The sequence below is a fragment of the Crinia signifera genome, chromosome 6 (assembly GCF_055691185.1).
Source record: "Crinia signifera chromosome 6, ASM5569118v1, whole genome shotgun sequence".
NCBI classification, from domain to species: domain Eukaryota; kingdom Metazoa; phylum Chordata; class Amphibia; order Anura; family Myobatrachidae; genus Crinia; species Crinia signifera.
The window spans coordinates 13365526-13381063 of record NC_139222.1 but is presented as its reverse complement, the minus strand read 5'-3'; the positions used below and the strand labels follow the sequence as shown (position 1 = coordinate 13381063).

The following is a 15538-nucleotide window of genomic DNA, read 5'->3' as shown; positions in this document are numbered from 1 at the left end:
CCAGCACACAGCCCTGGCAGTATGACACTGTAATAACAGCCATGGAACACGCTTCCCATTGCCATATAACAGCATGTAGCCAGCACACAGCCCTGGCAGTATGACACTGTGTAATAACAGCCATGGTACACGCTTCCCATTGCCATATAACAGCGTGCAGCCAGCACACAGCCCTGGCAGTATGACACTGTGTAATAACAGCCATGGTACACGCTTCCCATTGCCATATAACAGCGTGCAGCCAGCACACAGCCCTGGCAGTATGACACTGTGTAATAACACCATGGTACACGCTTCCCATTGCCATATAGCAGCATGCAGCCAGCACACAGCCCTGGCAGTATGTCACTGTGCAATAACACCATGGTACACGCTTCCCATTGCCATATAACAGCATGCAGCCAGCACACAGCCCTGGCAGTATGACACTGTGCAATAACACCATGGTACACGCTTCCCATTGCCATATAGCAGCATGCAGCCAGCACACAGCCCTGGCAGTATGTCACTGTAATAACACCATGGTACACGCTTCCCATTGCCATATAGCAGCATGCAGCCAGCACACAGCCCTGGCAGTATGACACTGTAATAACAGCCATGGTACACGCTTCCCATTGCCATATAACAGCATGCAGCCAGCACACAGCCCTGGCAGTATGTCACTGTAATAACAGCCATGGGACACGCTTCCCATTGCCATATAACAGGATGCAGCCAGCACACAGCCCTGGCAGTATGACACTGTGTAATAACACCATGGTACACGCTTCCCATTGCCATATAACAGCATGCAGCCAGCACACAGCCCTGGCAGTATGTCACTGTGCAATAACACCATGGTACACGCTTCCCATTGCCATATAACAGCATGCAGCCAGCACAGCCCTGGCAGTATGTCACTGTGCAATAACAGCCATGGTACACGCTTCCCATTGCCATATAACAGCATGCAGCCAGCACACAGCCCTGGCAGTGTGACACTGTAATAACAGCCATGGTACACGCTTCCCATTGCCATATAACAGCATGCAGCCAGCACACAGCCCTGGCAGTATGTCACTGTAATAACAGCCATGGGACACGCTTCCCATTGCCATATAACAGGATGCAGCCAGCACACAGCCCTGGCAGTATGTCACTGTAATAACAGCCATGGTACACGCTTCCCATTGCCATATAACAGCATGCAGCCAGCACACAGCCCTGGCAGTATGACACTGTAATAACAGCCATGGAACACTCTTCCCATTGCCATATAACAGCATGCAGCCAGCACACAGCCCTGGCAGTATGTCACTGTGTAATAACAGCCATGGTACACGCTTCCCATTGCCATATAGCAGCATGCAGCCAGCACACAGCCCTGGCAGAATGACACTGTGTAATAACAGCCATGGTACACGCTTCCCATTGCCATATAACAGCATGCAGCCAGCACCCAGCCCTAGCAGTATGACACTGTAATAACAGCCATGGTACACACTTCCCATTGCCATATAACAGCATGCAGCCAGCACACAGCCCTGGCAGTATGACACTGTGTAATAACACCATGGTACACGCTTCCCATTGCCATATAACAGCATGTAGCCAGCACACAGCCCTGGCAGTATGACACTGTGTAATAACACCATGGTACACGCTTCCCATTGCCATATAACAGCATGCAGCCAGCACACAGCCCTGACACTGTATATGCACCAGGCAGCCAAGGTCTCCCCACCCCCTACACACACATCATGTTGGTCACTCTCACATGAAGCTGCTGATCTGACAGTTGATCCCGCCCAGCACTGGAAACAGCCCGGCCCCTACTCGGCTTCTTTTATCCCCGCCCCTGCCCTGGCCTCCCTGTGAACAGAGTAGAACTTGTGGTTAATAGTGTCCACTGTGTAGCGGCCATGTTTCTGGAGACCAGTCAGTGCGTACTGCTGCTGTGATGGACAGAATGGATGTGATCTACGCCGGAGGTAGGGTGACCAACTCATCCCTTTAATTCGGGACACATATTAATTACACAGGTTCTGTGGCTGGCTTTCACCTGGTTTAAACTGCCACAGAACCTGTGTAATTAATATGTGTCCCGGATTAAAGGGATGAGTTGGTCACCCTAGGGCCCGGAGGACCCCCATAAGTATGGTTTGAATGTAATAAAGTTTTAGTTTTCTGGTCTGTGTGTGTTTGTATTTAACTATTGGTTCTGCTGTGGAACTAAGAGTCCCAGCAAGCTGGGACTTGTGGTTCTCCAAGTTCCAATATGCAGCCCAGGCTTGCTCGGGCACTAGTTCCACAGCAGAACCAAATAGGTTTTTTATATATTTACACATTCATCAGGCCGGTGGCCACCGGGGATAGCCCCAGGCTTCAGTCTAGGTCGGTAAATTCTGGAAGGAGGAACCCCTTCATTGGGGGGGGGGGGGTCCCCACTTCCCCAGGACCCCTGCCCAGGCTGACTGGGTGAATGCTTTGGCAGGGAGGACTTGTATAAAAAGTCCCCCCCCGGCTGTGGCATTACCCTGCTGGCTGGTTGGGCCCGGTGCTGGTTCACAAAATACAGGGGGCCCTCTAGTCGTTTTGTCCGCCGTATTTTGGGAACCAGGACCGGCCTTGGGCCTGGTGCTGGCTTTATAAAATACAGGGAACCCCTATTTAATACCAGGACCGGCTCGGTCCGTGCAGCCTGCACGGATCTGACTGATCCGTGCAGGCTGCCGCCTCCTATTTGTCTTTAGTGGCCGTATATATGGTCGTTAAATACGAATTCATATTGGCCTGAATACGTCTGGCTACTCCATCGGCCGAATACGAATTCATAAATAAGTAAATCTGCCCTATTTACTAATTGTATTTCTTTAAAAATACAGCCGTAGCCAGTCGTATTGATTTGTATTAAGAATTTGTATTCTTAGTAAATCCCCCCCCCTGTCTATTATCTTCTAGAAGGTGCTAAAGAAATAAGTAGATTCTGGTTGGTAGCCCAAAGATGAATCCTCTAAGGCAGGAGGAGAAGAATGGGAATGTCTAGAAGCAACCTCAGGATCTCTCTCATACTTGTCCAGGAGTGCATTAAATCTGCTAATCCCCTTAGCTGTGTACTGCATCACTAGCAGATAAGCTGGTTCTCCTTGCGTTAAAGGAATGGAGCCAGAAGATTGTTGAGAGGATGACATTGGTCTAGGAGACTTTACCACTTCATCCCTCTGTCTATCCAACATCTGCACCAAAGCAGTGACCGACCTGCCCAGGGCCGCAGCCCACGCTGGTTCTGGCTGTTCTACCCTCTGAGCTGGTGCTCCCCTGACTACAACTGCTCCCCTGACTACAGCTGGGGCACATATCCCCTTGAGTCATCTGTTCAGGGTTTAATTGCAGTGCACAAACTCTGCATGCCCTCAATGTGTTAATCACTCCCTCCCCCATTTCAGCAGACTGCCTTTCTGTCATGATTAAAAGAAACCACACAGTGCAAAATGTCAGGCGTATAGTACTAAGTAAATATATGCCAGTACTTATCTGTCTGGAGCTCTCGACCTTTTCCTCCGGTCAGCGAGGGTGGCGATGCCCAGGAGAATCATTCACCCTGCAGGAATTTGCTTCAGCTCCGCACCCAGCTTCTCCAAAATGGCGCCAACAGAGTGCAGGGAAGAGACCATCTGTCCCTGCGGATTCAGTACTGAATCCCGGCGCCGGAATCCCGACAGCCGAAATGCCGACAAGGGGGGGACGTGGATCGCCCCCCCTTGTGGGCTCGCTGCGCTTGCCACGCAGCGGGCCCGGTGCCTCGCTACGCTCGGCACACTAATTTATTCTCCCTCCAGGGGTGTCGTGGACACCCCAGGAGGGAGAAAGTGTCGGCATTTCGGCGGTCGGGATTCCGGCGTCGGGATTCTGAACGCCGGGATTGTAACTGCATCCCGTCCCTGCTACCGCGGGGTCTGTGGCTCAGTGGCGCCAACTACCCCCCTGTAGTTAGATTCTCCAATCCTTGTGCCTCCCCTGCAAGCTGGGATCACTTGGAATCGCCCGCAGGCACCTGTAACAAGCTGCTTTCTCTAAGGAGATTCAGCTTGCAAACCCTATGTAAAATGGCGCCGCTATCACGGAGCGCCCATCCCCCCCCCCTGCGGGGTGCCGGTTCAGGGCACCCCAGGTAGCCTCCTAAAAGAGGCTGAGTAGCGCTGCACAGAGAGGCCAGACAGCGTCTCTCTGTGCATAGGGCACTAACAGGACGCGATTCTGCCAGCCCCTGCTGCGCTGACAGTATGTGTAAATTCTCAGAATCCTCACACTGTTTCCTACCTAACTAAGTGTAAAATTAATAAAACAAAAACACCTATCTCAATTCTTCTGGCTGCTGTCACAGCCCTTTCAGCATAGCACCCACTCCGGTGGGCACCTAACATGAACTGGTTATGCTGGGATGCAGTGGGAGGAGCCTACCTCTCAAAGCTTTTAGCATAGGTGCCTGGCTCCGCCGGACCTTCCTACATCCCCAATGTGAGCTGTGTCACCAGGACAATTGAAAGAGAAATAAATAAATCAAGATTGCACCACGAACACATGGAAAGGGCCCAACATCATCAGCAGCAAATGTATGACGTTACCTCAAGAAGCAAATGTATGACGTTACCTCAAGAAGCAAATGTATGACGTTACCTCAGTCAACCGGTCCTTTAACCCAGGAGACAAAGTGTTCGTGCTTGTACCCACCACAGAAAGCAAAATGTATGCTCAATGGTGGGGCCCTTATGAGATCATAGAGGCAGTGGGACCAGTCAATTACAGTGTCTGACAGGAGGGTGAAGTCACGCTTACTCCTGGACAGAAACAGGAAGTGGTGAACTTGGTGAAGCGCTACCAAGATGTGTTTTCTGCCATCCCGGGAATGACACAGATCATCCAAAATGATGTTGTGACTCTACCTGGGGTGGTCATTAAGCAAAGGCCCTATCGCATATCCGAAGCAGAGCGGCCAGCAGTAACGCAGGAGGTGGAAGAGATGTTACGCCCAGGGGTTATATATATATATATATATATATATATAGCAACAGAGCGCTGCTTGTTCCACTCTTCTGGAACATAAAAGGAGGGCACTGATACAAAATCTTGCTCCCCTCCCAACCTATAAATAATTTGATGCCCCTGAACATCAGCCCAGCACTCAGTCTAAGGGTGCTGGGGACAGCCCCGGGATTCAGCCTAGGGAGGACCCCATTATTGGACGATCCCCACTCCCCTCAGGGACCTGACCAGCCTCGGATGTGGCATGACACTGCTGGCTGTTGGAGCCCTACTCTTTTTGTCCACCATATTTTGGCCAAGAGCTTGGTGCTGGTTATAGAAATACAGGGGGAAACAGGTCCTTTTCACCCTGTACTCAGAGAGAAGCCTCCTTCCACTATGTATGAGGGGAAACCCTGAGAAATATACTTCTAGGGACTGTGTACGAGCTTTAAAAACATTCCAAGTTTTTGTCTTTCTGTTCGTTCTGGCGTCATGCAAAAACCACTGGATGTATATGAATGGTGTTTTCACTGCTGTATAGCTTAGTAAGATAGAGATAAATGGTGGTACTAAATGTATTATCTCTATGTGACATCACGGAGAGGAGCAATAAAGGAAAACCAGATACTTGATATTCGGCACATGCCGTCTTCCCAAGATCCCAGAAGACAGGGGCCAGCAATCAGGGTACACAAGGGGCTTTGCTCAGGTCTAACTCATTGGCATTGCCATGTATTATACCTGGGAGGCCATTTGAAGTATGTAAAGTCAGTGTGAGGGGATTTACTGTATAATGTTTGCTATGTGTGTACGGGGGAGGTTAGCCAATGATTCAGAGACCCGTGCAGCCATTCTCTGACTATACGACAGGCCATCGTCAGACCACCAAAAAAAAACCATCCCAGCAGCCGCTTGTGAGATGGACCCGGGTTAGAGGTCCATTGCTGTGTTGCAAAATTTGAATACCTTTATTATACAGACTGTAGCATCACAGTGTGGACATGAAGCAATACTCAACCAATAGCAATAACATGTCTTTCTTGTCAGGTTAAGTATTTAGCTATAGTGTGAGCAGTTAAAATCTCGGGCTGGCACCTCACTGTGGTGACTGACAGGGCTGCCAAGAGAAATCCTGGGCCCCGGTACAACAGCGTCACGGGGCCCCCCTGGAGTGGCGAGCAACAGAAAAGAGGTGTGGCCATTAAAGGATATAGGGGTGTGTACCACACCATATACCCTTTATGCAACACAATAGTAGACCCCTTATACTTGCCCCTTACACATTATGCTACACAGAATGAGCCAAAATTCTAATCGATTACTTGCCGCCCCGTTCGTATGCAGCAGTGTGGACAGAAGCGTGGGGTGGTGGATATGGGTTGCGCCCATGGGAGTAAGGGGTCGTGGTCACGGATGGGCAGATAGCGCCAGGGTCCCTGCGGACGATGAGAACTAGGTAATAGCTCCCATCCTCCGCAAGGACCCCACTGCTGTCTGCCCATCCGTCACAGGGACCCTCTGCCCCCCTGCGCTGCCCAGACCCCTATGCCATACAGCAGGGGTGGCTAGCCCACGGATCCTCTCTCCAAGATCTGTGGCTGGCACGATCATCCCCATTTGAAGCGCCGCCTCTGGAGTATAAGGATCCCAAGCTCACACACGCAGCAGGGAAAGCGGCAACAGTTCTGGCAAGAAGCAGCAGATGCCACTACTTGCAGTATTGCCGAGCTGAGCTGCCGGTATCTGCTGTGTCCCCCAAAGCTACAGATCCGGCGCCAAGAGCAGATGCATTGTGATGGCCAGCGGTATGTGCACCTGGAGGGAGAGGGGGGATTGTGTCCATTAAACCTCTTTAATGTCATGTGATCCTGGGCAGTATGGTCCCACCCAGATCGCATTCCATATATGATCTGTCATAAATGGGCCCCATGTAGCCTGTTCCCTTCACACACATTGGAGGTCATTCTGATTGACCACAAAGCTGCAAAATTTGCAGCTTTGCGGGTTATCTAAATACCTCCGATTTCACGCATGCGAACGGATGTTTTACATACAGTAATCATCGATTTGCAGCTTGTGTGCCGGGCAGTGCGGTCGCCGACCATCAAATGATTGCTCAAGCGCTCGCAGATCTAAGTCAGTCTCTGCGGTCTTAGATCTGTGGCGCTCCTGTACCAGAAGAGGGTGGGCAGCTGACATCCGGTGACATCAGCTGCCCTCCCCCGGCACCCACGTCATAGGAGTTCCCATCGGCGCAACCCATATCCACCACCCCACGCTTCCGTTCACACTGCTGCATGCGATCGGGGCGGCAAATAATCGGTTTGCCGCGCCCGCTCACACAAAGTGGCTGCACATGCACAACATCGCTCCCCTGTGTGAACGTGCGGGGGGGCGAACCAACCTGAATGAGGGCCATAGCCTGTTACACACACACATAGCCTGTTACACAAACACACACATATATATATATACATACAAAGCCTGTTACACACACATATATACAAAGCCTGTTACACACACACATATACATACATAGCCTGTTACACAAACACATATACATACATAGCCTGTTACACACACACATATAGCCTGTTACTTACACACACACACACACACACACACACACACACATATATATATACATACATAGCCTGTTCCTTCACACATACAGAACATAGCCTGTAACACACACACACACACACACACACACACACACACACACATATATATACAAAGCCTGTTACACACACACACACACACATATAGACATACATACATACATACATAGCCTGTTACACACACACACACACACACACACACACATATAGACATACATACATAGCCTGTTACACACACACACACACACACACACACACACACACACAAAGCCTGTTACACACACATACCCTGTTACACACACACACACACACATATACACAAAGCCTGTTACACACACACACACATAGCCTGTTACACACACACACACACACAGCCTGTTACACACACACATAGCCTGTTACACACACATATATACATACATACACAGTCTGTTACACACACACATGCTTTTTGTCTGTTCCCCCTGTCCATAGCCATGCATTGCGGGCGGCATTACCTTGTGAAACAGGAACTTGGAGCAGGACAGCCATCGCTGACCGGCAGGGGCTGGCTGGCAACTTTCAGCCTGGGGGACAGACACAAGCAAGTGGCCCAACTTTTCAAGGGGCATAGCCATGACAATAATGTTCAGGGAATGGCTTGTGTAATGTGGGTGTGGTTTAGGCACATGTGGGGTTTACCGGTATGCGCAAAAAGTTTGATATTCAGTTTTTTTTAAGCTCAGTTAAAATTAAAATCCATATTTAAAAAAAAAAAATTGTCAGCACTTGCTCTGACATCTCTGGCCACGCAATTATGCAATTAAAAGTTTCCGATTAGCTTAATTAGTCTCTTCCCATGCATTGCACACAGCTTCCATGTCCCGGGCACAGGACAGGTACTACCCCTAACAATTCACCAGCTCCCTACATACTACCACTAACCCCACTATACTACCACTAACCCCACATCCCTCACACACACACTACCTAAACTACCCCTGACCTGCACGTACTTTCCACACACACACACACACACACACCACACTAGCCCTAACCCTGCTTCCCACATACACTACCCCTAATCCATCACTTGCTCTTCTATACCACCCCTAACCCTGCATCTGTTCCCTGCATGCACTACCCACCCCCCCGCTCCTTGCACCTGCTCCATTTACACACTACACCTAATCATGCACCTGCTCCCTGCACACACAACACCACCCCTAACCATGTTCCTGCTCTGTTCACACACTACGCTACCCCTAATCATGCACCTACTCACACTACACCACCCATAACCCTGCACCTGCTCCCCGCACACACTACCCCTAATCCTGTACCTGATCACACTACACTACATCCTACCCTGCACCCACTCCCGCAGAAATTACACCACCCCTAACCCTGCAGTTGCAGAAACACTACCCCTAACTACAAACTACACCACCACCACCCTGCACCCGCACACACCATTGGCAGGCAGGCTGCTTATAAAAAAAAATAAAAAAATCCCTTACCCACAGGATTTAGGGGCGAGTTGCACTAAGCTTTAAAAGTGATAAAATGGAGAGTGATAAGCAACCAACCATTCGGCTCCCGTCTGACATTTTCCAACACAGTCTGTGACATGGCAGACAAGGGCTGATTGGCTGGCTGTTTAGCACTCTCTATTTTATCACTTTGAAAGCTTAGTGCTTCTGGCCCTATGTCTGCAAAAAAAAAAAATCATGCAACTAATTTTTCTTAATTGGAAAACATATGTAATGGGAAAAACAAAGATACCAACACATATAACTTGTATACAAACACACACAAAAAAAAAATATATATATATAGACTTTATTATGTAAACCGAGCCCCTGCCATTGATTGCTAAAGGAGTGGAGTAGTAGTCTGTCCTCACCTCTGCCCTCTCTCTCCTGCAGTCTGGACTCTGGGGGCTCCATAAGGTTTCTTTTAATGCTGCTCCTCTTTGAAGTGCAGTTAGCACTACGTAGTGCAGCAAACCCCGATAAGCTCCGCCCCTTTTCACTCTTTTGCCTCTGGAATTGCTGGGAGAGGAAACCTGGCTCTCCATTGGTCAAAGGCAGCCATCTTTTTGTAGCCAGCTACGGGGGCAGCCATTTTCTGTTAGCCCCGTGCTGCTACTACTACATAGGTGAGAATGGGCATGGGGAGCAGCAGGAGGCAGGACGGAGCATCATGACATGTACCTGCCTCTGGTAGTCAGGTGGGCGGCCCTGTAACACATAAATTATACTGGCCTGGGGGGCAGATGGCACCCTGCCCCCCGTCTAGCCCGCCTCGGGCTTAGGCACATTCGGGGGCGTGGCCTAATCGCGGACCCGTGGCCACGCCCCCTTTAATATTTTTTTTTTTTTTTTTTTTTTTTGTGTGTCGGGGCCCGGGCCCAGGTAAAATGTACCCGCCCCCCCTGCCTCTCGGCGGCCCTGGTGACTGATCACAATCCCATACAGTGGCAGCAACACACATCTGGGGCAAACATCAGACACTTGTAGTGGAGACGCGCACTTCAGATAACAAGCAAGGTAAGGTCTACATTAACTGTGCAGCGAGGAGTCAGACTCGGAGTGTAAGACTGGGAACCATTTTGTGAAGGCACATTGGTGGTCTGAATTTACGTGAGTGTGGCTGAATCCACCTCCGCCCCCACACTAAAAAGGGGAGAAATATCTAGATTTCTTTCTTCTGACAGCACCGTGGGGCTGATTCTGCATCAGCTGCCCCTTATCAATTCCACAGCGGAAGCCTGCTAACCCCCCCGCCCCACTGACTGAATCCCTCCAGCCCCAGCTACAGCCAGGGCCCCTGACATGCTGGCCCACCCCCCAGCAGCAGGCCAGCCTCTCTATCCATCCATGCTGGCCCTAGCGTGCTGAAGGGGAGAAGCCCTTTCACTGCTGCCCTGAAAGTAGCGAAGTCAAGATGGCGCCGCTGATGGCTGCCTAGGATCTGTGCCACCCAGCCAAAACATGTACCCCTTATTTCCCCTGTAGTGTTCCATATCTGTACTGTTTTTTTACTTCTTACCTATCTGGCTGTCGCAATCACCAAGTGGCACCGCTGAATGGCTGCCTGGGTGCTGTACAGCTCCGTAATTATATGTCCCCCATCAGGATACATCTAATGCATACAGATGTAGCAGCTCTCCTCCTTGCAGGGGCTGGCAATTCTATTCCAGGGGCGTGCGCGTGCGAGATGCTCGTGCACATCCCGTGGCTACAGAGCTGGCTCCGCCTCCTCCCCCGGTGCCCCTCGACGCCCCGCCGTCCCCCTATCCCTGTCCGTCTCCCATAAGTGGAGATGGGCAGGGACCTGCAGCAGCTGAAACTCACATGCACGCGCATCCCAGTCAGATGGAGCGCCTCTGCGCCGGCGATCGCCAGCGGAGACGTGCTGGCGATCCCCAGCCAAAGAAGAGAGGCGCTCCATCTGTACGTGTCCTATATCTGTACTGTTTTTATTTGTCTACCAAACTGGCTGTAGCAATCACCAAGTGGCGCCACTAAATGGCTGCCTGGGCGCTGTACTGCTCAGCAACTGTATGTCCCCATGTCCGTGTCCCTCATCAGGATGCACCTAGTGCATATCTGTATGTGTGCTATAGATCTGTACTGTCACTTGTTCCCACCCTGGCTGTTGCACAGCAATCCAAACCAAATTCCCAGTACACATAAGTATACCTGGCCAATACAGCTGATTCTGATTCTAGTGGGAGAATTATTTACTGCTGACTGCTTTGTAATTTCCCCTCCGGAACACGACTTTGCATACGACTCAAACAGTCGTATGCAGCCGTAGGGGAAATACCAATACGAAAAACTAGGTTTTTCATATTGGTAAATTTCCCCATTAATGTCCACATGTGTGTGTATCCATTCATGGTGCGCTAAATAAAATTAAGTAGTGCAATATCTCCACCTTTTGGTTACCCTTAATCTCTCTCTGTCCCTACCCTGCATATTTGAGAATCAGGCAAAGGACAGTTTATTTGTACATACTGTATAGAGGTCTGCTGTTTATTTTTATAACAAACATTAAGGCAGGGATGCCGACTTTTAGATTCTCCTCTCTGGGAAAAGCCCGGAGAGGAGACTTTCAGCAGCCGTTTGGAGGCGGGGCTTGAGCGTGACATCATTAAGTCCCGCCCCCAGGATGTAAAATAGCCTAATTCACAGATCTCTGTGGAGGGGGCGGGGCTAAAATGACGCGATTGTGACATTTTAGCTCTGCCCCTCCTCTGAGACCCACGGACTGCGGCATTTAAATGCCACGATCGGCTCCTGAATCCGGGAGGGTTGCCCACCTTTCCCGGGGGAACGGGAGGGGGACCTGATTTGCGGGAGATTCCCGGCCATTCCGGGAGGGTAGGCAACCCTGCATTAAGGGTGAAATTTAATAGGATGATCATTTATACTTCAACAATCAAACAGGGTTTGCAGTGTAAATGATTGCCGCTTTAAAAAACTTGAGATTTCTTACCAAATCTCTCACTTTCTGAATCTCTCATCCTATTACATTTCCCCCACAGTGTTCAATTATTATATATTTTTGGATTTATAAGCGCCTTATTTAACACTAGTTTCTAGTGGTTCCTCTGTTTTTATATAAGGATCAGACATACAGGAGACAGCATTAATACAGAGTGTTATACAGCTCATAGTGCCAAATGGTTTATTACTGTACATCATGTAATCTGGTATAGGAATACAAGGACACACATGTACTTATATAGCCTTTATTTTATGAATTCTCTAACACGTATCATGTGTAACAAATCAGAAAACATTGTGTAATATACTTTAGAAACAATTATACATATACATGCACCTATCACTCTGTATGTAACAGGTACAGTAAAGCCTTTCCTTACATATATATGTAAGCAAGCATAATGTGAGTAGAAGACAACTTATCCATAGCTACTGTGGAGATTGTGGGAGTATAACGTAGGAATGCAACTTCTCCATCAGTGATTTGTGGAATAAGACCAATATTGGTATACATACGTGTTACCGGTTCTTAGGATGCCAGTGGTCAAAAGACAGACAAAGGAATCCTGATGCAGAGGATCCAGATTGAGGCTCCGTAAGTACCCCAACCCTCTATCACTACCTCCTAACCCTTTCCCTCAGGCAGCCTAACCCTCCCCTTTTTGTGTGTAACCCTAACACCCCTTTTTAGTTCCTACACCTAACACCCCGCCTATCACTGTGATAACCCGCATACTGTGAGAATAAAACAACATTTTTGTGGTTAATATATAAAATAACGATAATTTCCTCGTAGCTGTATGTGAATTACCAACTTCTTATTGTTATTTTCTCCAAATAATGGCTTTGATGTGTTCGGACTCATTGTGCACATTACGGTTTAGAAAAGAAGGAAAGCACTGTCTTCTCCAAACCCTTGGCAGCACCTCTGGCAGCAACCTTGGCAGTAGTCAACATTTTGCTAAACATTCCCTGTCCTTCAGGCAACAGCTCTTCTCCATTTTCGATCTTCTCCAACAACTCCGCCTGCTGCCTGACCTCCTGCAGGGACTTTATTCTCTCCCGGTATCCTGGTTTGGCTTCTTGTTCCTCGCTCTGTATCATCAGGTCAATGTATTCAGGGGTTGACAGAGGGTTTGGTATTAGAGCGATCTCACGGAGGCGCTTCAGGCTCTGGGAGGACTTGTTAATCATGTCAAACACGGTTTCTTTCACAATACGATATTCCATGTTTAGTTCTTTGAACAACTTTTCTGCAGTCATCACCTCTCCAGAAGCGGCTTCATAATTTTTCTGCAGTTCATTGTAGGTTATTTTTTCTGTTCTACTCACATAATCCCACCTATACTTTTGATTGAAATGCACGTTCCAAACACATTTACCCGGGCACATTGTACACTTTCCATCACACATAGCAATACAGCGATGTTTATTTGAGTCATCAAGAAGCTTACATGGAAAGTGACACGTAAAGTGACATTGCTGGCAGTTGGTTATGAAGCCACCTGTGTTGTTCTCTTCCTGCACGGGGACAGTTTTGGTGACCTCATACTCAAAGTCTTTATTAGCATCCATACGGTCCTTGTTCTGCTGCAGAACTTCCATTGTGTTACTTAGTTCATCCAGTTTCATTAGCCCGGCCTTTATCTGTGGCTGTAAGGCCTGCAGCGTAATCTCAAGTTCTTTCCGTTCCCGGAGAACTTCCTTGGTCAGCTTCAGACTTTTGGTTTCTATTTTAATCAGATCATTGAAAAATGACTTCATACTTTGCTCCCCCATCTTCCAGTACATCTCATCAAAGCTCATGTCACTGGTCTGATTGTTGGCAAACAGAGCAGAGTTGTTGAAGTTGAAGTGAACGGGTTCACCATCGTTGTTCAGAGGGCTTGGGATCTCAGCCTCCTTGATGGCGCCAGTACTGGAGGTTTTGCTCCATCTGAGAAGTTGATCAGGATCAGGATGTTGTCTCTGATATCTTTCCCAAAGATAGAAAACACAGAATTAAAAATATATCTCTGGGTGTGCGTCAGCCGAGCCAGAGATGCCTGAACTACAAAGCACACAGCGTCTATCTGGTCAATACCACTGTCCGCTGTAAAGAATGCATCGATGTCCTCTGTGATCTTCTTGTCCTGTTCTATTCCTCGGGTGTCCCCAAACCCTGGTGTGTCTATCACGGTGAGGGAATATGGGATTCGGTGGCCACTTTCATGGTTTATCTTGTAGGCTGTAACTACAGAGGTTTGGCTGTGAGCTTGAGATTTACCTGTAACCTCGTGGACAAGTTGGAACCTAAAGTCATCTTTCCAGTCTACACCCAAGATGTAGTTGGCCATCCCATTGATCAGGGTCGTTTTCCCCGTTCCTGTAGCTCCTACTAATAGAATCACTTTATTGGGTGTCTGTAGGTTCTCTTTCCCCAGGCTGTATGTACGATATCCAGAGTCAGAAAGATCCATGCTCAGCTGGTATACAGAAGGATTTCCATTTTCTGGTCCCCTTGTTAGCATGATATTATCTTTAATATGTTGATGTTTGTCGTAAGCGGATGTTTCCTTTGTTGTCATAACTACAATCTCACCACTGGCAGCGAGTCCTGCGTTACACAATAATGACAAAATACATACAGTCATCTTAGCTGCAACAGACTCCATCTTGTATCAGTTGCTACGAAGAACAAGCTGCTATCTAATGTAGTGCTAGGATGGGTTAGAGGAACAAGCTGCTATATACTGTAGTGCTAGGATGGGTTACAAGAACAAGCTACTATATACTGTAGTGCTAGGATGGGTTAGAGGAACAAGCTGCTATATACTGTAGTGCTAGGATTGGTTAGAAGAACAAGCTGCTATATACTGTAGTGCTAGGATCCTTACAAGAACAAGCTGCTATATACTGTAGTGCTAGGATGGGTTACAAGAACAAGCTGCTATATACTGTAATGCTAGGATTGGTTAGAAGAACAAGCTACTATATACTGTAGTGCTAGGATGGGTTAGAGGAACAAGCTGCTATATACTGTAGTGCTAGGATGGGTTAGAGGAACAAGCTGCTATATACTGTAGTGCTAGGATGGGTTAAAGGAACAAGCTACTATATACTGTAGTGTTAGGATTGGTTAGAAGAACAAGCTGCTATATACTGTAGTGCTAGGATGGGTTAGAGGAACAAGCTGCTATATACTGTAGTGCTAGGATGGGTTAGAGCAGGGCTGGGCAATTGCGGCCCTCCAGATGTTGAGGAACTACACATCCCAGCATGCCTTGCATCAGTTTCAGCATGGCCACATAGCAAAACTAATGCAAAGCATCCTGGGATGTGTAGTTCCTCAACATCTGGAGGGCCGCAATTGCCCAGCCCTGGGTTAGAGGAACAAGCTGCTATATACTGTAGTGCTAGGATTGGTTAGAGGAA

General features: G+C 48.5%; 1 protein-coding gene and 1 pseudogene across 1 annotated transcript in view; both read right to left on the bottom strand.

Moving 5' to 3' along the window:
- The window catches only part of LOC146007453 (NACHT, LRR and PYD domains-containing protein 12-like), a 49342-nt gene extending 39503 nt beyond the window's left edge, over positions 1-9839 (bottom strand). Inside the window, exon 1 of the mRNA XM_083145808.1 lies at positions 9514-9839. Within this exon, the coding sequence (XP_083001934.1) occupies positions 9514-9687 (174 nt within the window). The 5' untranslated portion in view covers positions 9688-9839. The remainder of the gene's footprint in view (positions 1-9513) is intronic.
- Positions 9840-12997: 3158 nt separating this feature from the next.
- LOC146009521 (uncharacterized) lies at positions 12998-14691 on the bottom strand (annotated as a pseudogene).
- Between the last annotated feature and the right edge of the window lie 847 nt (positions 14692-15538).